The 23,362-nt window shown below is 36.3% G+C and overlaps 1 protein-coding gene across 1 annotated transcript; it reads left to right on the top strand.

Annotated features, from left to right (window-relative positions):
* The first annotated feature begins 22,152 nt into the window (after positions 1 to 22,152).
* Positions 22,153 to 22,536, top strand: LOC116458710 (large ribosomal subunit protein eL39). Its single transcript, XM_032138604.3, has one exon. It carries the CDS (start codon positions 22,190 to 22,192, stop codon positions 22,367 to 22,369), a length of 180 nt encoding a protein of 59 aa, XP_031994495.1. The 5' UTR covers positions 22,153 to 22,189; the 3' UTR covers positions 22,370 to 22,536.
* Positions 22,537 to 23,362: the final 826 nt, after the last annotated feature.

Consider the following 23,362-nt stretch of genomic DNA (forward strand, 5'->3'; position numbering starts at 1 on the left):
AAATACCAATTAAAATAGGAGTTTATAGCATATTTGTTTACATTGCTTTAATAATTTTTAAATACCAGTACTATTTTCTAATGCTTAGGCCAGTCAGTCAATGTGAAGTAATCATATAGCTGTGATTACTGGTAGGTACATTCCAATAGAAAAAAAACTATGTTTTTGTTTTATAGGTTTATATGAAAAAAATATTTGCAATGCTATCACTTTGCAGTTAGGAAATCTCTGTAACATATTAGTTTAAAATTCAGTTGAGAAATGCAATAGTATTATTTAAAAATCAATATAACTTTATATTCTGTTCAAAAGGGTCTCAAATATTCAAGGAACATAAAAACACTAAAAATACTATATTTTGGCAGAAGAGAAACATCAAACCCAATTCCCATCTGAATGTTAAAAAATGTTTGAAGTTTTAATTTGTCTTTTCAACATCTTTTAAATTGATCATCTTACACATGCAAGAAGCTGTCTTAGAGGCTTTAGAAAATTTACGGATGCAACAGACTCACGGGTATGTGGCTCAGGGGAAATAAGATATATATACAAATAAACAAAATATTATTTGATCCAGCCAAAGATAGAATTATGTGAGTTCAAAGGAAGAATAAATTCTTTCCAGAAAAGAGAATCAGGGAAGATATCTTTGTGGAAAAGGGAGAATTTGAGTGTAGCATTGTGACTTGGATATAATTTAGACATGTTATTTTATTGAAAATGATTGGATGTTCCTCAATATCCATGCCTGGAGGCAGGGTCCACCTTCTGGGGGGGAAGAGTATCCTTCCCTACAAGTCCCTTCACGCACCAACTTTTCTGTGTATTTTCATCTTCTGGATGGACTACTTACCTCTGAAATATCTTAAAATCTAATATTCAGTCCATTCAACATAACCTCCAATTCATCTAGGGAGCTTCTGCTTTCATCTTCATCTTTGCTTTGCTGTCATTAGTATTTATAGGTCTTTAATGGAACAACTTTGGAGCTGAAAGACCTGAAGTCAAGTCTAAGCTCTACTACCTAGTAGCTAAAAAAGCTGCTAAGTTGCTTATTCATCCTAACCCTCAGCGTCCTCATTTTCAAAGTGATATGTATTACTGATAGTTCCCATCTGACAGGATGGTTGAAAGTATTCAATTAGGTAACATACAAAAAGATTGTAGCACTCTGCCTGGCTCAAATAAAAGCACAATAAATATTAACTTGTGTGTTGTATATCTCGTTATTACTATTTACAAGTCCATTCTGGTCATATTTTCTTTCTTACTCACACTGAACGATATGATTGATCATTTTCAAGTCTCTTTTACCAGAACTATCAAATCTCATCCTCTTGTCCTTCTGACACACACCGTGTAAACATCCAGACTTGGATCAATCTAATGGCTCATTCTTTTCTGTTCCTACTCACAGCCTGCTGAGTACTGCTGGATGAAAACACCCAATAGTGGGTTTAATGCATTTACAATGTTATAGCCTTCCACTGTCCTGTGGCACTTAATGCCACAGGTAAATTCTGTGACATATCTCTGGCCAATTCTTCTACTTAACTACTAAAAGTCTTTCCTATTCCTTTCAAGAATGACCGAACTTGTGAGACCCTCAGTCTCATCAGGGTACCTTGGCTATGAATTTGAAGAACCTTTTAGCAACCTCCTGCTCTCCTTCCCCAACAAGCTGTTCTATGAACGCCCCATCCTTCCTGCCTCTCTTTCATAACTTATTGCTTACTTTAAAGGTGGCACATTTGTTGAACTTCAGTCTACTTAGATCCAGTTACCACTTCTTAATTACTCTTGCTACTTGTAGACTGTTCCTTCAATTGCCCTCAAGTTTGACATTTCTAAGGACCTTTTCTTTTCCACTTTTCTTTGCTTTTTGCAATTTCTCCCACCGAAGTCACAAGAATAGTTAAGATTCTATACAAGTTCTGTTATCAAGGACCCTAAATCTCTATTTCTGTCTTTAAGTAAATGGTGCAATGAACCTAATTTGACATCCTCCTGAAATCATATTCACTCTTTAATCGACTTCATTTTGAACACTGAAATTACTTTTATTATATCTATAATGTCTTTTAATCACCAAAATCAATGAGTTCATCTAATTTCTCAGAAATCACACCTTCTTCTGATCCTTCATCTACCTCCCTGTGAGCACTGATTTAGTCTTCTTCCCAGGTCCTTCCGCCTATGTCTCTCCTGATATATACATGTTGCTTAGGCTCCATCCCAGGTTTCTTCCTCCTTATACATACCCTCCCTGGAAAGTCTCCTCTATTTCCATGACTTCTGTAGCCTATATGCCAAGACATTTATTTCTTATCCAAATTTATTTCTTCAGTTCATTCCTCTCTCCTCATCCAGGCCATCTTTTCAAGTGCTGATCAACCTCTTTACCTTGCATTCCAATAATGGCTAGTATTCATTCAGCTAATAAAAACATTTAGTGAGTGTCTACTATATACCAGGCACAGTGTATGTACTACAGCTATGATGGAGATCAAGGAGACAGTATAGATGGGATGCAGATATACAAACAGGCAATATAACGTAGTGTGATACATGCTATGACAGAGGTAAGTTCAAAGGAGAGGGGAAATTAACCAGTCTTTAGAATGGTTGCTAACTTTAACACCATTCTGCCCCCTAGCATAGCACATGGCACATATTAGGTGCTTAATACACATTTGTTAAATTAAGTGACATCAAAGGTAGAATTTGACAATGAGTTAGTAATACCAGGTGAAGGGGCTCAGAGAGGCTGAAGTTATTTCCTAAGACGAATAAATCTACAAAGGCTCAAGGGATAAAGGGTGTCTGGGAAGATCTTGAGGCAAGTATTTTGGAATAGCTGAAGTAGGACTCAGAAGCTCAGTATACATTAGTTTTCTTCTCTCCTTGTATGACAGTTTTACATATATTGTCTCTTTAGGTTCTCAGGTAATTATTTAAATTTGCATGCTAAGTATAATTATCCCAATTTTACAGATTAGGAAACTAAGGCTCAGAGGGATTGGATGATTTACAAAGTCCCATAGCTAGAATCAACTTCATAGTCAGTGTCAGTGATGTGACCTGTGCAGCTGCATAGAATTTGTTTTTTGTAAGTGAAGTTAGATGGAACAAGGGAGCATATGCATAAGAAGATGGGCTACACATAGTGTGTGCTCTTTGCCATCCCATGAGCACAGAATTCTGTTGTGGAATGTGTGAGGTCAGTAAAACTCAAAATCAGTAAAGAGTAAGTGTGTCATATCTATGACTGAGCAAACTTACTATTCAAACCAGAATTTGCTTTAAATGCAAGAAGAGGGCAATGGTGTGCTAAGTAACACAAACAACAAAGAAATCTTTTATACTCATGTTACTTCCCTGTACGAGCCAATCCTTTATGCTGAAAATTATAACACAGAAGGAAAGGGAAAGACAGGGCAATGCATACTTTTAAAAAAGTCTTTCCTTATTTATTCATAAGTTGAAAGGAGAGAGTGTTGGCAGAATGTGAGTGTTCTATATCAAGAAATGAAATAAAACAGTTGAATTAGTGCAGTGTTTTCACTGTTCTGGTAAGAATAAAATACATGGGTGTATTCAAACTAAATGCTCTTATATTTGCATTTTAAACTGGTATTGCTCAATATAAAGATATATGATGAAATGATAAAATTCATGCCAATAATTTAAATTAAAATCTTTATTTAGAGCATTAAATAGCAAATAAAAACACCATAAGAAGCTGAAGATGGTCTGTCAAAGGAAGAAAAAAGCTTTTATTTTAGTACTTTTAATGGCACTCTTTTTCTACCTTTTTAATAAGGGACTCCACATTTTCATTTTGTAATGGGCTGTACAAATTATGTAGCTTGTCTTGTCTACAGCTAATAAATGATAAAGCTACAATTTGATCTCAGGTTTTCGGCATCCAAATTACACAACATACCCTATTTCCTGTGATACTAACTATGTGGTATTAATCCAGTGAGGTCTATGCATCATTCACTATTTTGACTGCCATAGCTTCTCTTGTCTTTGAAGAATGAACCTATATTAACTGTAGTGGATGCTGAATGCCCTCCCCAAATTTCCTATTCATGACTGAGACATTTATTGCCCCAGCTGCCACATGAGCTGTTGAAGGTTTACAAATGAGTCCCTGCCTCAGAAATGCCTTTGGCCAAAGAGAGCTCCTTGCCTCAATTTAGGACAATTCTGAAAGGCCATCCCAGCTACAGAGCTCCCCACAGGACTGACTGTGGCCTTCGTTGCTACTGAATTGCAGATCAGCTTCTATCTCTGCCAGTTCTTCCTTCATTCTCTCCTGGGTCTTACTGCCAAAAGTCCCACAATAAACTTCCAGTACACAAATCTCTGGCTCTGGGTCTCTCTCCCATGAAATTCAACCTAGGAAGTCAACAGTCGACACTGAATTGTAGCAAATATGTCTTGCATTTTTCAAATGGACAATTTACAGTGTATTCATTTGCTAAACGTTCAGTTTTCTGCTTACTTTTACTGTAGCCATAGCTGCAATTACCTTTACTTTTACTCATACCCAATGAGATCCTGTTATTTTAGTGTTTTACACTGTGGAGTCTCTTTCTGTAAGTTTGGTGGCTGAGCTCTTGCTGAGCTGGAGAAACCGTAATTCCTAAACAAACCAGGAACCCCCTTTAAAACCAGTTTAAAATGCAGTTCCTGCTCTTTTAAGCATTTTTCTCACTCAAGGGGAGAAGTATCAAAGCCAGTTATTTGAGGGTGAATCCGTTATCCACCTGAAACATTTTAGAGAAATTATTAAATATCCATGTCTCTTTGTCACCTTAAATGTTTTTGAGTTAAATTTACTCTGAAGTTTTCAACTTCGATTTTCTAAACTATGATCTAAATATTATTCTTTAAAGCAGACTTATTATGGGTCAGGTTAGCTAAAAAGTAATTCTTACTCATGTTCATTTAATTAAAAACATCTCAAAATACATAAATGTCCCAGGCACAAGTTGGTACTGCCCCAGAACAAGTCTGCTGTATACGATGACATTTATTATGAGTAAGTGTACATTCTGTAACTCATTTTGGAAACATTTGACTGACTCAACCCTAACTTTTGGCTACCAGAATTAGGAAGACAAAAATATAATAGCTTCTGAGTCATCAGGTGTGGATAAATATATTTTGTAATGTATTTAAGAAAAAGAAAACCATCCATAGAGAGGACATTTGATCATTTTTAGACCTTGTGGATTTTCCAACCAGTCCAGATCAAATCCTGGATATTGGTAGTTAGCAGAGGATCAAATATGCCACAAATGTGAAAGAGTCAGTATATTTTATTTTGATTTGATCATGGACAACACCCTTTCTTTTACTCTCCTTGTTCATGTCAACCACACACATACACATGAATACAAAACTAAACTCTATTCCTCAATGTTATCTGTTAAATAAAACTGAACTCTGAATACAAAAACAAACTATTTTAAAAACCTCGCCTCATATCAAAAGGCAGCTCTGAATGTCCAAAGTGAAACTAGAACAACTGAGTTGATGATGTGCGGGCCCAGAGCCGCATGTATTCCTGAGTGCACAGATGGCAGACACCTGGATGTGTAGTGCTGTGATGAGACAGCAAATTTTGTCATGTGTTAATACATGTGGCTTGTGGTCATTCATAGAACAACGCGGACTCCAAAGGGAGCCAAAAGGAGCCGCTTGCCAGGACTGTATCTCCCAAGGTCTAGAATCATTCCTTCAATGCTTTGGCTATGAAGCGACTACGGCAGCTTCCAATTGACCCCTCATTTATAAAGACACAAAACAAAAATCAATTTAGGTCCTAATAAAGCAGGCCAAGTGTAAGAATATCGGAAACAGGAAGCACTGGAGACCAGGCGCGGTGGCTCATGCCTGTAATCCCAGCACTTTGAGAGGCTGAGGCAGGCAAATCGCTTGAGCCCAGGAGTTCAAAACCAGCCTGGGCAGCATGGCCAAACCCCATCTCTATGAAAAATACAAAAATTAGCCAGGTGTAGTGACATGCACCTGTAGTCCCAGGTACTCAGGAGGCTGAGAAGGGAGGATGGCTTGAACCTGAGAGGCGGAGGTTGCAGTGAGCTGAGATTGTGCCATTGCACTCCAGTCTGAGTGACAGAGTGTGATCTTGTCTAAAAAAAAAAAAAAAAAAAAACTGAAAGCCCTGAAACCATATCAAGGGGCAACTACTGCTCAGCTTTGCTGTCATAGTGTGGTAATGTACAATGTAGTACTGCCAAATCTTAGGGGTATTAGAAATCAAATGTTATAAAATACATTACTTTTAAACTGTGTTTGGATTAGCAGAACACATTTCCCAAGTCTTCATAATGGCTACAAACAGGTGCTTTCTACTTCTCTAACCTCCTTCCTACAACCCTCCTACCAATCTCTCACTCCCTCTGCCACCACCACATTGACCCAGCTGTTCCTGAGCTGTGCAGTGCACTCTCCTGTCTCAAGGCCACTGCACCAGCATTTTCCTCACCAGGAGTACCCTTTCCCTACATAGCCACATAGCTCATTCCTTCATCTCCTTCATGTCTTTTATTAATGTCTTCACCTCAGTGAGACCCTCCTTGACCACCGTGTTTGAAATCATATCCTCTCCCCACACTTCCTTTCCTGCTCGATTTTGTTCAAAAACACTTGTCTTCATCTAATATTATGAATTTTATTTATTTGATTTGTTTTCTATCTCTTGCAACAATAGAATGTAAATTACCTGAAGACAGAGATTTTGGTTTATTTTGCTCATGGCTATGTCCCCAGTGCCTAGAACAGAGGCTGGCATATAGTAGAAACTTCATTAATGATTTTTTAAATGAAGGAATGAATACATAGATGAATCTGCAAACCATCTTTGTTCTGTGGTTTGGGCTTTCAATTTTTGACATCTTATTTACATTGAAAATCTTACAGCACACCCGAAGGAAAGAGAGATGATATAGTTTGGGCAGTGAACATCTAAACTATTCCTTTCTAGGAAAGTCAAATAATCAAATGACATCATCCACAAAATTGCAGAGCATTTCTTTCAGTTATAACGTCCCACATAAGCAAACTAAAGCATATACAACCATGTCAAACTTATTAATCTCATGATATTTTATTCACTCCATTTTCATTCAATGTTTATTCAATAATCATGAGGCCTTAGAATTTAAACTGCTCAGAACAAGTCCCCTTATCCACAATGTTGAGCTTCAGGTAAGCCTAAAATTAAGCATATTTCCTTTGCTGGTTGGGAAATGAAAATAAATATGAGAGAGGCAAGAGGGAGCAAAGATTAAGCCTGATCTTTGTGAAGGAAAAAGGTTAATTCACGAAGATTATGTTTTCTCTGAAAGACTCACCTTTCCTCTTTACTCTGGCCTATATGAGTCAAAATTTTGGTGCTATTTTTAAGAATTCAGGTCATTTCTCTCTCTCCTTCTACTCTTTGCTCAGAAAAGATTCAGACAAAGCCACTAAATTTACAAAGTAAAATTCAGGTTGTAGGTGTGTGTATGTTTGTATTCTCTGACATAAGAACAGACTAAACATATAGAGCTCTTCAAGGACATAGGATAGATGAACATATGTTAATATACAACAGATGGCATGAGAAGCATGAAATATATTTCATGACTCCATAGTAAATTTTGTAAGTCATTGCCACAAGAATTGGTACACAATGAAAATATAAACGTTTGAAAAAGATGAATTCTTACATAAAAATAGATCCTTAATAATTTATGAAAGGTGAATTATTTGGATATATTCTTTGCCCCTTCGAAGTATGTGACAGGTAGGGTTTAGTCTAAAACAGAAACCTCTTTAGCTATTCACTCAGGAAATTTAGTTTAGGGTTTACAAAACATTTTTAAGACAAGAAAATCAGGGAAACTGCCACAAATATTCAGGAAATCAGGTAGGGTGGGAGTTGCAGGGAACCTTCATCACTTGTCTCAGTTGCCTGAAGCACCTAAGTAGGTGATTTTCAGGCAGACCCCCAAAGATCACTGGCAAAACCTCTGATCTGCTATCTGCCAATGACCCTGTACCTGCTCACTAACTCCAGAGCAATAACGGTGCCTTCTCTTCCACCTTCTCGTGCAAGTGTCTCTCGTTAGAAGACCCTAAACCAGAGCACTACTTAAAAGGAGTCCAGAAAACGTAGCCCTTATGTTTCTGGGCCTTGCTTCCAGGGAGAGTAAAGAAGGCCCCATGCTGAAACACCAACAAACAATCCTGCTCCAAGTTGAAACCAGCGAAAACAGTGTGCTTTTCCTCTGTTTTCTGCAAATGGACTCAATCCATTTAGGCTGAGGCAGGGGAATTCTAGCATGACCCAGTATACCAAACTGTTCTTATGAAAGAACCAGGCACTCCCAGAACCACCGGTGGGTTTAACAACCTTTTTTTTTTTACGGCGTTTTCATTCTGTTAATAAGATAATCCCAGTCTTCTTTTCACTCACATTCACCGATTCCTTTAAAGAGTTAATTCTGCTGAAAGGTCTTGCTCTATGTGTACATTTCTTAATTGGCATCCCTACTAAGAATAGGGAGCAATGAGGAAAGGTTATGGAAACAAGGGAAAATTAGTTTATGCAAATAAGGCAGAATGATATTTTACCAGGCTGACACTACGTTTGTCTTAGTAAAATTGATATTACAGTATAGTCTAGCAATTTTCCTCCTGCATCTCTAAAGCCTTCCTAGCCTGTGACTCAGTTTCCTACATTAAGGGGCTGTTGCCACTGTAGTTAGGGTAGTCAGAGGAAGGAAATGCTTGCTCACCTTTGCTGTGTTTGGAATAACCACTCCACATCAAAGAGGTGACTCACTCTGCCCACTTGCCAGCTCTGAGCTTGCTTTCTACCTCCCTCTACCCTTTCCTGGCTGTGCTGTTCTTGGCTGGAGAGACCTTTCACCAGCAAGTCCAGGTTTGTGGAGCCTGGCACACTTACCTCCCTGAATGATGAGGCTTTCCAAGGTGGGTTGCTCTACAGGTTGGGACCTGAAGGTGACCACCAGTTTGCCCAACCTACCATTCACAGTGTATGACTCAAAGTCAAGAAGCTGGGCTTTACTGCTCCTCAAACAGCGCAAAGGGAAATGAAATCATTTTATTTCCCCCTTCGTGTTAACAGTAAATATGTAAGCTGAAGATATTATGGGTTCCTATTTTCATTGGATTTAGAGAAACGTGTTGCTGCCTGGAATTCCAGAAGCCATCAGGTTCATTTCAGCGAACTCAACAGTGTTACTGTAGTGTGGGGCAGATGGTAAGTGCTCAGAAAATATTTATTCCTGCTAGATATATCGCTGTCTGGATGAAAACCATCTTGTGGTAAATAACTTCACTGTAGACATTCTTAGAGAGGGAAAATCCACACTTCCTTTAATAAAATCCACTACAAGATTCAATATAGAGGAGAATGTGGGCATGGAAAAATAAAGGACTTTGGAATTAATAGAGATAGGTTTGAGATTAGATGCTCTGGGCAGCTCCCTTATGTTCTTATCAAATAATGCAGTGTGTGCTAAAGGAGCCTGGAGTCAGATTGATCTGTTCTAGAATCTCAGAGGCTCACTTAACAGCCACATGGCTATTGATGCTTGACTTCCTTAATCTTCAACTTCCTCATGTACTACATAGTGTAATAATGAAATTTTCCTCATAAGCTTGTTGTAAGGATTAAATAAGACAGTGCAAATAAATGTTCTAAACAGAGACCCTGGGACACAATTAGTATCCAATAAATTTTAGATATACTCTAAACTTGTTACCTAACTTGGAAAAAAAAAAAAAAACAAAGCATGCCATACTGTGCTGCAAAGGGATTTTACAGATTCTGTGAACATGAACAAAATGCTTCCCAAGTGTGATTTATAAGCATTATCTAACTCCCTCATTGTCGTGAGCCCATTCCTTTTCTCCAGCATTTGAATGTGGGCTTGCTGCTATTATCTTTTGGCGTAGTCCTTGAAAATTTGCACATAGGTTTAACAGACCAGCATTTAGAATGTATGCACATGCACCTTGGAACTTATGGAAAAAAAAAAGAATGCTTAGAGCACTTGATTACTTCCGTTAATGATGAGTTTGACAACCTGCATGTGCAAAATCCTTAGACACTTTGCCATTGAATGTTCACATTGCCAGCATTCCCTCATGCTTGGATATTTACGGGAACTGCAATCAACTCCTGGCAGTAGATTGGTGGTCTTCCTTTGACAGACCCTCTTCAGCTTCTTGTGGTGTTTTTATTTGCTGTTTAATGTTCTAAATAAAGAAGATTTTAATTTAAATTACTGGCATGAATTTTATCATTTCATCATATATCTTTATATTGAGAAATACCAGTTTGAAATGCATATATAAGAGCATTTAGTTTGAATATACCTATGTATTTCATTCTTACCAGAACAGTGAAAACACTCTACTCATTCAAGTGTTTTATTTCATATCTTGATATACTACACTCACATTCTGCCAACACTCTGTCCTTTCAACTTACGAATAAATAAGGAAAGACTTTTTAAAAAGTGTGCATTGCCCTATCTTTCCCTTTCCTTCTTTGTAATAGTCCCTGGACTGACACCTGTTGAAACCAGACCTTTCCAGGATGGTACTGGCAGTAGAATGACCTGACCATGTTAGAGCAAAGCTCCTCTTTCCCCACCTTTCCTTTAAAGCAGCCGGTTAACCTTCTTTGGCCTGCTCTGCTAAGTAATAATGCTTCTGGGGCATTTGGAGAAGAATTGGTGTGAATGGGTTTATATATTACCCAGATGGCCTCACTATTACTCATAGTCAACTGGGAAATTTCCAACCATTTCTATTTAATTCTAATTACCTAAGGGATTTGAACTGACATCTGCTATTGAGCTCATTTGAAAAGAGCATGTCTGAGTATTAGGTTTCACTCAACAAACATTAAGTGAGAACCATTAGTAAGGGAGTGGGGTGAAATAGAAGAAAGTCCTTCTGGTTTCAGGAAAATATCAATTTAGGTTCAGCCCCCAATTCTGCCACTATTACGTGTATAACCCTGAGAATGTTAACCTCAGAGCATCCCTTACTGATCTATAAAATAAAGTAATATCTCTTTTCAATGTTGTAAGGAATAAGAAATATTTTTGTGCTTAAAAGCTCCTCGGTAGTAATAAGTGTTTAATAAATGGCAGCTGTTATTAGTGTTGCTTTCTTATTATTCTAAACTTTTCTAGCAAAAGGAAATGCTCAGAGAAACTGTCCGGTTCTTCTTTAAGTGTTCCTATCCCATAAGGCTGTTATATTAAATACAGAAAATGGGTGGAAAAATGCTTTGTAAAACAACAAATATAGAGTTACTATGGTTATTTGGAGAAAAGGCACTTACAGCCTGAGAAACACTGTAGACTAGGCCAAACAGAGTGACTTTCCTTTGTTAGAATATAAGACAAGAGGACAAGAAAGGAATTAGCTTAGGGCATAGCTGAGATAATGTTTCTCATATGCTTCTTGGATTGATTGATTCACTCTTTAATTGATGCAATTCTAAAATAAATTTTGTTTGGTGGTGTTTATGTGTACCTGTGTTCATTCGTATGTGTATGTGTGTGTGTGCCTCTGTGCATGTACACACTAAATATTTTTATTTGACTGAACAACTTTCGTTTTATTGATCTTAAGGATTAGGACACAAGAAGGAAGAAGAAGGAAAGTTGGATTTTGCTGTTAATATATTACTAATAAAAGAAGCGAAAAATATCCTAATATTACTAGCTGGATGCATTTACACATATTCTAGATCTATAAGCCTTAGAAAATTGCTTATATGAATACTCATTAATTCAGTCTATCCTTTATCTCTGAGCAATGGATAACCTTTTTGAAAAGTTGAATTTCTTTACTAACCTGGAAAAACCTACACTATTTGCAGAGCATTTATTCTCTGTAAGCTATCCTGACTAAAAGTCTGGCATTAGAAATTGGCTGTGGCAACATAGGCCCTGTGATAAGTCGGTTGTTAGATTACCTGAATAATTCTATCAGTAAAGCCAGCCTATGTAGGCATGTAACTCAGTCCTCTGAGCCTTGTGGTTAAGTTTTATTTGCTTGCCTTTCCTGGGTAATTACTCAAATTTCCTCATCACTTGGCTATATAGACATGGTGAAGATTTTTAGCTCAAGCTCAGAGAGTTAAGAAAGGCTGATTCGCATAATTGGTATTCTGCCTTTAAAACATCTATTCATTAATGCTTAAATGAATAATTTGCCTGAACTTGCCTTTTGAACTTTCTTGCGTGGGATGCTATTTGCCATCCATGACTATGAGGTTTTACAAGCCTACCTAGAAATATATAGCCTTCTTAAAGTCCTTTCTCCCTTCCTCTCCCTCTTCCTTCCTTGTTTTCTCCCTTCCTTTTTTTCCTTCCAAATGTTTTTTATAAAATTATACAATGCTAGATCTTGACGGAACCATGGAAATTGTAAGTCGTCTAGTTTTTCACAAACTTCATTAATTCCTACACATGAATTTTAACATATCTAGTTATTTAATATTTTTTCTAAATAGATTATTAAAAAAACTAAAATATCCTTTAGATACCTTCTAAAAAACCATATTCAAGGACCATGGATTTAGTAGATTGACTATTTTTTCCTGATAAATAATAAAAGAAATGTGTATCAAGTCAAGTTTGGACATACACCACTTAAAGTCATCTCAGTTAGCTTTGGGAATCACTGTCCCAGCCTTCAAATGAGAAAACTGAGGCCCAGAGAAATGTAGTGAAGTTTTCCAGAGGCCAATTAGGAATATAGCTAATAGTTGAAACCATGTTTTTGGATTCTTAAATCCAGGCCTTTCTTGGTACAGCACACTGACTTGTGTTTCTTATCTATTTGTCAGGTTTTAAGAAATAATCACAAACTAATATGTTATAGAAAAACCATCAGCAGGCATGCAATGAAAACAGCCCATCTTCCTACTTATTTTTTCTTTAATACTTCTTAGGTAACCAAGGTGCCACATATTCAAGACAGTGGTCCTCAACAAAAGTACTTATATGGAGGTTCACAAAGACTTTCTAAGGGCATGGATAATGTTAAGGATGTTTTCAGAGCCACAGGTATCCTGTGAATTCTTTCCTAAAAAAGGGTCTGTAGTTACAAAGAAGCCATGCTTTTCCTCCACCTGGAATCTTATTGTGAAGCATTGTCTTGGAGGGAAAAACACTTCAGCTGGTGTAGGCGTGGAAGAGGGAGAGTTTCATGTGTGGGTAACAAATCATAGGGGGGCTCTAATTCTTTGCCTTCTGCTAAAATGAAGAAGGGCTAAACAAATTTTTCGCTGATAGATCTTTAAAAATATTTTTGCATTGACAGTAATTTTTGGCACAAAAGTTGTATAAAGGTCCAAGAATTAAATGTCATAACTGTAATTAAAAAGTGTTTTCATTCTCATTTATAAATAAAGATTTTGTTTGTTTGTTTTAGCATTTACCTCAATTAAAATGAAAAACAAAAATAGAAGTAATATCAAACTCTAACTTATTCTAGCAATAAGTAACATTCAGATACAGATTTATGAGGGAAAAACCAAAACCCGTTAAGAGGTAATTTTATTCTTTTAAATTTAATGTATACTTATCAATATTTTAATATTTTAATTAGTTATATTAAACAATTCAATAATAGAATGTATTTTGATACATTATTAATACATGCTTACTACTAATAATTATAATATTACAGAAGAAATATTTTTTAACATTTACAACCTGTTAGGAAATTTAAAAATTATGTTTCTTTTATATTTTTGCTGCAAAGAAGTATAACAGAGTCATGAGTAGAATATTTAAAAATAAAATAAAATTATATTTTGTGAATTAAATTATATGAAATTTGGATAAAACTTGGCAAGGAAGGGAAATTTTAAAATAGGCTTAAAAATAGAGAGAAGATGTAAAATTTCCAGATGTTAATGAAGAGTTCATTTATGGATTGCTATTTTCTTAGATTTCTGATGGCAGGAAATTAAATCACTTTCTTATCTAAATTTCATAAGATGCATTTTAAAATTATATAACAATTTTAAAACAATATAAAAAGATCAATATTTAAGAAAAGTTGGAAGTTACACAATTTGTAATATTTACATTTTGGACAAATTTTAGATATCACTTTAAACTTTTGCAAGAGGTGATAGAGATTTTCATATTCTTTTAAGAAGTAAATGAATTTGGAGAACATTGCTTTCAGGACTGGAATCAGTTTCCTGACTGCCAAATGCTCCTTAGAGAATTCTCGGCCTGATACTGGTTTCCAAGGAATGAATACAGTGACTGTCGAAAGGAGCACGCTATCATCTGGGTGCTGCCAGGATTCTTGGGACAGTCTTTCAAATGTTCAGGACCCAGCTGAGCCTGGCTGCTCTGTGGTTTTTCTACCTGTCAGACTCATATCTGCAGAAAAGTTCAAATTCTGTTAGGAACAACTGCTCTAGTTATAAAGAAATCTTCTTCAGCTGCCCATACCACTGTAGAATGTAACGTCTATTTACCAGGTAAAATAAAATGGTTCTTTTCCACATTCTTATAAAAGTTAGAAAAATCCAAGGCAGACAAGAAAAACAGCAGCATGTATTTAAAATAGTTGCATATACAAATGTGTACCTTTTAAAATATGTGTAACCATGACATTGTTGTTATTAAAATTTTGAAGTGTAATTTGGTATTAAAGTTCATGCTAAAGTTGTCTTTAAAATTCAGAACATAATACTTCACTGTAGTAAATTACTTATCTAATTCTGCTATCCCAGGGAAATACAAATTATTCATGACCTATTTCAGTAACATTATGTTTTGCATCACCAAAAGTTTATAATAGAAGATATACATGAAGTTTCCTTTAATTCTCTTTTCTAATTTTTGAATTTTTTTTTTTGCAAAAAATAAAAAAGAAGGAAAGCAAATTTTCCCATACATTTAAAATAACTGGGCTTTTAAATAATTTAAAAACTATAAAAATTGCAAAAAAGGATCTTGTTGAAATTAATAGTCTCAGTCAAGAGTTAATAACATATTTCAACCCGATTCTAGGTTAGAAGCAGTTTTTGGCTCTAACTTCAGAGCATTATAAAATATAAATTATAATCTATTCTATTAAATCTTGATTAGATTCAAAAGTGTTGACCCCTCTTTCCCAATAGCATTTATGCTCATTTTGGGAGAAATAAAACAAAAAATAACAAATTTAACACTACATGTGGACATTTATACACTGAATTCTTTTACAGAGCTGAGAATCTGGAAATAAACACATTTCTTTGTAATATCATATCATCCTCAGTAATTATAATTTTGCCTTATGTCACTCATATTTTACTTCCAGAATGTTTCAAAGAAGCCATGGAAACTATTATCTTTAGAAGAAAAGTAATAGAAAAACACACTTTCATTTAAACAATTTGTTTCTGTTCTAGACTGGTAAGAGATTTACGATAAATGCCATATTGCTTGGAAAGTCAGAAACTTGAGAAATTATTTGGAGCAATTAGGAAAGCAATTATATGTAAGTATAGGTTGCTTTGGCAAACTGATATAGGTCTTCAAATACTGTAATTAAAAAAAAATTCCCAAAGTCCCCAGTTGTTTTACTTATATTACCTACCTAGATGAATTAATAATTAAAAAAAAACTGAATCCAACATTTTTACTGGTGTCACAGAGATGAAATAACCCATGACTGGCTCTGAACCATTGAAAAAAATCACAGGACTCATCCAAAGAATAGAATAGGATGACTTGATAGAAAAGATGGACAAATAGGAGGACGTATTTGGATTTAATCATAGGGTGGGTGCAGCATGGTATTTAGGTCATTTACTTAAGAGAAAGGAAGTGATGAGTCATACCTTGCCTTTTTTGATAAAAATCACGCAGCAATTCATGCTTTATTCAGTGTTTAAATTAGTATATCTATTTATGATATTTACAATAACCATGTTCCAAGTTGATTAAGCTTTAATCACACCTGACTAAGCAAGTAGGCATGAAAGACAGAGAATAAGTCATAATTATTACTTGCTTACACATATCCTTATAATATTCAGGGATTTAGAGTCACTTTCACTCTCTGTGGCTAATTTTACCCTACCTTCTGTACAGAACATAAATTAACTTGTGGCATAATAAAGAAATCGAAAGTGCAGAAAATATTTATTTGATAGCCTCTCAGGTGTTACTCAGTAATCTGCTGTTTTCGCACAGGTTAAGAAAGCTATATTTCCCCAAAATGTCAGGGAAAACTGAAAGTCAAAAAAGCTGTGCATTTAACTGTCCCTTTCTCTACACATTCAAGCAGAACAGAAGCACTTAGCTCCCATACACAGCCATATGAAATCTCACTTTCTGTGGGTTTGGGCAAGTCCGGTCTTCAACCCTTGGCTTGGCAGGCTGTGGGATAGAAGAATTTAACAAATTAAGCTCTTATACTTTGCTCTGGAATACTATCTTTAAATATGAATAAGAATTAGCTGAATCATTTGGATTTTTTAAATTTTTATTTACTTTTCAATTTTTATTTTTTAAGAAGGAGTCTGCTCTATCACCCAGGCTGGAGTGTAGTAGTGCGATCTTGGCTCACTGCAACTTCCACCTCCTGGGTTCAAGCGATTCTCCTGCCTCAGCCTCCCGAGTAGCTGAGATTGCAGGCACACCCCACCACGCCTGGCTAATTTTTGTATTTTTAGTAGAGTTGGGGTTTCACCATTTTGGCCAGGCTGGTCTTGAACTCCTGGCCTCAAGTGATCTGCCCACCACGGCCTCCCAAAGTGCTGGGTTTACAGGCATGAGCTGCCGCACCTTGCCCATTTGGATGTTTTTAAGGTGCAAACAAAATATCTGCTGAAATATCTTTTAAAATATCATTAATGACAACTTACAATCTTAGCTTACTTACAGCAAGGAAAATAAGAAAACAATATATCGTCTTTATATGTTTTATGTTTGATGTTAGATTTCAAACATTTTTAAAGTAAAATACCAAAATGTGTGGTATTTTGTTTCGTTCTGTTTCAAATATAATAAAAATAATGCTCGTAAATGTCACTTAGCTCCAACATATCATAATTGAAGAGTAACCTTGCAGATACATTCTAGGAACATTACAAAATGTATAAGAACACTTATATAAAGTTCATATAAAGTTGAGAGCATAGTGCTACGGAAGTTTTCTGTGAGTTCTCTTGATGGGTCTAAACTGCTAATAAATATGGATTCAAAATAATGGAAAAAACGGAAAAGAAAAATGCCCCCTTTTGCAAAACAACAATAACAGCAACAACTTAATATAAGAACTTTATTGGTTTAAGCACATGCAATTTAACTTTTACAAAGCAAAGGTTAAACTAGGAATAAAGGAGAAAACCCCAAATCTTTGAAAAGTGAACTCAGAAGTTGGCAAAAAATTTCATTTTTTCCTTTCCTCCTTCTCTCCTTCCCTCTTTCTTTCCTTTTTTTTCCTTTCTTTCAATATAAAGCTTCTATTCTCCTTTCCTTTTATCACACTTGTGGAGAGTATTATAATTGTCATATTAGTTTCTCATATATTACAAATATAAATGAAAATAAGTATCATTATGATATTTAGTAAATGTCTGCGCAGGGATTTTCCAAAATGATGGTTGCTGCCATGTCCATTTATGTTTAACATTCTGCTTATAAACACTTTTCAATGTAGAAACTTTCCTGGAATGTTGTTGCTCATGGTTCCCCCTCATTGGAGGGTTCTACCTGGTTCATTCTCTCTGTCTTTCATTCCACCTCCTACCGAGTGATCGCGTGGGAAATATTTTGACAAGTCTAATGCTTTCCATCAAAGTATAAAGCACTTAACTAACAGCAGCATGGTAAGAGAATAAAATCACTTCTAAAGGCTTCACTATTTGTCAGTTAAAAAACTGTCAGATCAAAAACCTGATTAGTAATTTTTTTACCTAAAAATTTCAATAACTGACATGCTTGTTGGTACATTGTATAATTTTTATTTTATTAAAAAAATTTTTTGGCAAAGTTTGAAAAGAATGAATACCCAGTGCTCATATTGCCTATTTGGATAATTCACACACTTTTTGATTTTAAATCTGAAGTAGTGTCATCCTGTAACTTTGAATTTAGACATGCATTCATCTCATAATTTCAGACGATGGCATTAAATTGGAAGGAAAATTATGTCACAAGGTAAGGCACATTATGTATTTCCATTTCTCCTGCTCCTTATGGCCATCATGCCTCTATGAAACTAAACTTACAGAGTGCTGGAGACCAAAGAGACATGATAAATCATTTAATGGCATTTCTTCTCTTTACAGATGAGCAAACTGAAGTTCAAGGAGCCAGTATGGTTTTGTACAAAGGCTTGAGTTTTGGAGGCAAACAGAACCAGGCTTGAATTCTGTCTTAGTAACTATATAAACTTAGACAAGTTACTTGAGTTTGCTGATTCTTGGAATTTTCTTTCATGGAATGGAGATAATAATAATTACTTGCTAGGAATGCCATGGAGGGTTTAATTAAAATTGTATATTTTAATGCCTGGTAAGCAGTAGACAGTTGGTGCTTCTTAGTTCTCTTGACTTCTCAAGGTAACAAAGTAAATTAGTGACAAAAACTTGCTTTAGATGATTTTGAGCAAAACAGACTTCTATTTTATGCTACTTCTATCATAATTTGCTATGGAGTCCCTAAGGAAGTCTCAGCTTCTAGAATCGAAATCCCTCACCCTGCCCAATTCACCACTTTTGTCAAGAAATGAGGCATCTTTATCCAAGTCTGGAGCCTCTATGGTTTGTCCAAGTGGAGATGGGAGATGCAGAAATCACTTCCTAATTATGGAAGACCAGTGACTCAAGCTGAGGTAATAGTCCTAAGCTGAGGGTGTGCCTGCTTGAATTACCAATGACAGCTTATTACTCACTAAGTAATATATTATGGAATTAATATCCAAACCTTTATCATAGACCTTATTATGCCAGAAGTTATTTACTCATAGACCCTTAATGGCATAGTTGCAGAAGATTCCCAAAACCCCACTTTTCTAATTCCAGTAAATTTCCATTTCCCTTTTCCAACAAGTAATCTGAAAGCTATACTTTCTTTTTTTCCCCATCATAGTTCATTCATATCCACTGTTCTAAAAGTTCTTTTTGTAGGCTTTTTAGAACTTAGTTTTCCTACAATAAACATCTCTCAATCCTTGAACGTTTTCTTGGTTCCCTTCCAGTGTTTCAGTATGTAGCAACACCTTCTAGTTTGTTGCCCTAGCTGAGAGGTTGAAAAGCTACAGCCCTATAGGCCAAATCCAACCCTCTGCCTGATTGTATATGACTAGTAAGCTAAGAACGGTTTTAATATTCTTAAATGGTTGAAAAAACTTTAAAAGAAGAATATGTCATGGTGTAAAAATTATGTGAAATTCAAATTCCATTGTCTATAAATAAAGAGCAATTGTAACATAGTTGTACATATTGCATATTGGCTATGGCTGCTTTTGCGCAATAGCAGAGTTGAACAGTTATAACAAAGACCATAGAGCCTGAAACACTTAAAATCCTTATTATCTGACCCTTCATATAAATTTGCTGACCGCTGCCAGACTCTCAGAAGTCAGCTCTCCCCCTGACCTTTAAAACCAATTTTGTCAATTGTACTTGGATATATTTCTCTGAATCTTCCTGTCTCCATCCTAGACAAGCTGCCATCACAGTTCACATACATTACTGTAATTGTCTCCTAAATGGGCTCCTGACATATATTTTTACCCCTCCAATCTATTTACCATGCATAAACAAAATTGTAAAATTTGATCATACCAGTTAATCATACTGCCTAATATCATTCAATTCCTTCCCATTGCTCTTAGAATAAAAACCCAAATTCTTTTTTTTTTTTTTTGAGACAGAGTCTCATTCTGTGGCCCAGGCTGGAGTGCATGATCTCCGCTCAGTGCAACCTCCACCTCCCGAGTTCACGCCATTCTCCTGCCTCAGCCTCCCGAGTAGCTGGGACTACAGGTGCCTGCCACCACGCCCGGCTAATTTTTTGTATTTTTTAGTAGAGATGGAGTTTCACCGTGTTAGCCAGGATGGTCTCGATCTCCTGAGCTCGTGATCTGCCCACCTTGGCCTCCCAAAGTGCTGAGATTACAGGCATGAGCCACTGAGCCCGGCCAAAACCCCAAATTCTTAATATGGTTTTAATGGCAAACTTTAATGGCAAAAACTGCAATTACTTTTGCACCATCCCAACCTAGTACTTAGCTCAACCCTCTCGTATCAAGAACAATGTGACTTCGATGCTGTTGCTTATGCTATTTTCTACCTATTCTTATCAGCCATCTTTTTGTCCCTATGTTCTCCCACTTTTCTCATTTATAGTGCACATGTTCAGGAGTAGACTGTTGAGTTACTTATGTTCCTCTGTTTGGGGCAACTTTCCATTATTTTTCCATGCCAAGTGTCTCCCTTTTTTCTTTTCTATTTTACCTTCAGTTATTTTAGTACATAGCTCACAATCCTTTTCTCCTTTACGTATCATCATCAGTGTCAATGATTTGATCATCCATGGTGCTGACTGTTGTGTTTGGTCTCACTGTACTTTATCCTTCCCAATAGAAGTGACATTGCTCCACCTCAAAGTTCTTGGGCTCCTAAATTCATTCCCCTTTGTTGGGCTTTTTCATTCCTTCACTCCAGTCAGCTCTCTATCCTCATTATAATTTTTCTCTTGAACGCTTCGAAGGTCTCAACACTTTGAGTCTCATGGTGCCTTTATTGATATCCTAAATAACTTTTCATGAGTGGGTCACAGTGTAGCCATGAACACAGCATCAGCCACCAGCCAGGGGAAGCTCATGTTGCCTTCCACTTCTGTACTTAATCTCAGGAATCCAAGCCTTGGTTTATTACAAGCTTATGCTCACTGACTTCAGCTGGACTCTCATTACTGCATAGCAAGGGTATGGTGAATCACTCATTTTTCTAGAACTGAATACCTCTCTCTAACTTTCTCCACGAGAACTGATAGACTTAATAGAGTCTTCAGCTTCAACTTTGCTCAGAAACCTCAGGCCTTTATTGTTCCTTTAGCATCCATTGCTTCCACCTCAAATCTCTTTGGCTCTATGTTTTCCTTTAGTCTCTACCTGCCTCCTAACCCCCCTCCAAATTTCTGACAAAGAAGAGACTTCCTTTCTTCTATATTTCTTCTATGTTCACATATTCAACTTCTAGGACTTGTTTTTATTTTTAACATTTTCATCCTCAAATTCTACTTCTCCTGGCTTTTTCTCCTTGCCTGCAAACATTTTTAGTCCTCACCTAGTCTATAATCTCTTCCCTCAAATCTGTTGTATTCAAAACTGTCATTTTATCTTTTTCTTTCTAATGTTTTAAAAGACTTGCGTCCATGTCTCACTACTAGCTTACTCTCAATTACTGTCAATGAGCTTCAGTCCCAACTGATTGCTGAAAATGCTGTATTTAGGGAGAGTAGTGACCTGTGATCTCAAATTACAGAGAACTAGTCTGAGATTTTATCCCTTTCAACCAATTTGCAGTATTGATCACCACCGCGTACGTCCTGCATTAGCATGAGTGACATAACGGATTCTTCTCCTATCCCTTGGACTGCTTCTTGTCGTTTCTCCCCTCTACTGTAGCAAGTACCCCTATTTTGCTTAAAGTCACAGGTATTTGTTTCTCTCTCCCCAAACCTGTGGCTTTTCCAGGTTGCAAACTTTGTAAGCAGAACTGTATTCTTCTTTTTGATTTTCTGAAGCAGAGTCTACCATAGGGAAAAAAATAAACAAATTAAAAATAAATACTTATTGCATTGCACGAAAGAGTGACATTCTAACCTTTTTAAAGCAGATCATTTGGCACAGTCTCAGCATGGTATCTTATGCAGTGAAATAATTTGAGCATAAATAATAGAGATCAATTTTTATTTGTAGTACAGACTATGAAAAAAGCAAAAAGGATTGCATTTTTAATGTATAACAAATATTATTTAAATCTTTTTCTGTTACTTTCACTTTAATTACATTTTCCAAAACAGCAGCTACTCTTTAAAATCATCCTCTTTTTGCCCTCTCTTCCTTTCTCCGCCATCGTGGTATGTTCTTGACTCCGCTTCTCGCCATGTCTTCTCACAAGACTTTCAGGATTAAGCGATTCCTGGCCAAGAAACAAAAGCAAAATCGTCCCATTCCCCAGTGGATTCGGATGAAAACTGGAAATAAAATCAGGTACAACTCCAAAAGGAGACATTGGAGAAGAACCAAGCTGGGTCTGTAAGGAATTGCACATGAGATGGCACACATATCTATGCTGTCTGAAGGTCACGATCATGTTACCATATCAAGCTGAAAATGTCACCACTAGCTGGAGATTTCGACGTGTTTTCCTCTCTGAATCTGTTATGAACATGTTGGTTGGCTGGGTTCAGTAATAAATATGTGAGGCCTTTCAAAAAAAAAAAATCCTCTTTTTATTTTATTTAATTCTGGAGATGATAGATTAAATAGATAGATAGATATAGATTTGGGTATATCTGTTTATCTTGTACCTCTTTCAACCGTATGGGCTGTCTCCCTTTAGAGTAAATTGCTTAAGAAAGGTACCAGATTGATAGCTCTGGAAGAGAGATGATGGATCCTATTCGAAGTCACGCTTTCTAATGATACTTTCTTACTTCCCAAGAATACATTCTTTATTTTCCAAATATTTCATGCAGACCACTGGACCTTCTTTAAGGTCTTGAGTTTTTTTTCAGGCTAAATGCATGTAAGTAGTAATTTTCAGAGATATGAGAAGGCAGTGGAGAAACAGAAGATCAAAAAATCTACACATAATAGAAAGTAAGTTTTCACCAAAATGATGATGACCAGCAAGTAACCAAAGTTAAGGACTCAAATAAGAGCCCAGACATCTTAGCATGCCACAGTTAGCTGTGAAGCATATGACAAAAAAATGCACAACTAATAAGGTGTCAATGTTTACAAAGGACTTATTTCATTTATTTATTTGTTGAGACGGAGTTTTTTGCTCTTGTCACCCAGGCTGGAGTGCAATGGCGTGATCTCAGTTCACTGCAACCTCCGCCTCCCGGTTCAAGCGATTCTCCTGCCTCAGCCTCCCGAGCAGCTGGGATTACAGGCACCCACCACCACACCTGGCTAAATTTTGTATTTTTAGTACAGATGGGGTTTCACCATGTTGGCCAGGCTGGTCTCAAACTCCTGACCTCAGATGATCCACCTGCCTCGGCCTCCCACAGTGCTGCGATTA

Source organism: Hylobates moloch, unplaced genomic scaffold, assembly GCF_009828535.3.
Source record: "Hylobates moloch isolate HMO894 unplaced genomic scaffold, HMol_V3 SCAFFOLD_19, whole genome shotgun sequence".
Taxonomy (NCBI): domain Eukaryota; kingdom Metazoa; phylum Chordata; class Mammalia; order Primates; family Hylobatidae; genus Hylobates; species Hylobates moloch.

Bases quoted from the DNA above. Each gene is read 5' to 3' on its own strand.
- LOC116458710 (XM_032138604.3), top strand. From the start codon at position 22,190: ATGTTCTTGACTCCGCTTCTCGCCATGTCTTCTCACAAGACTTTCAGG.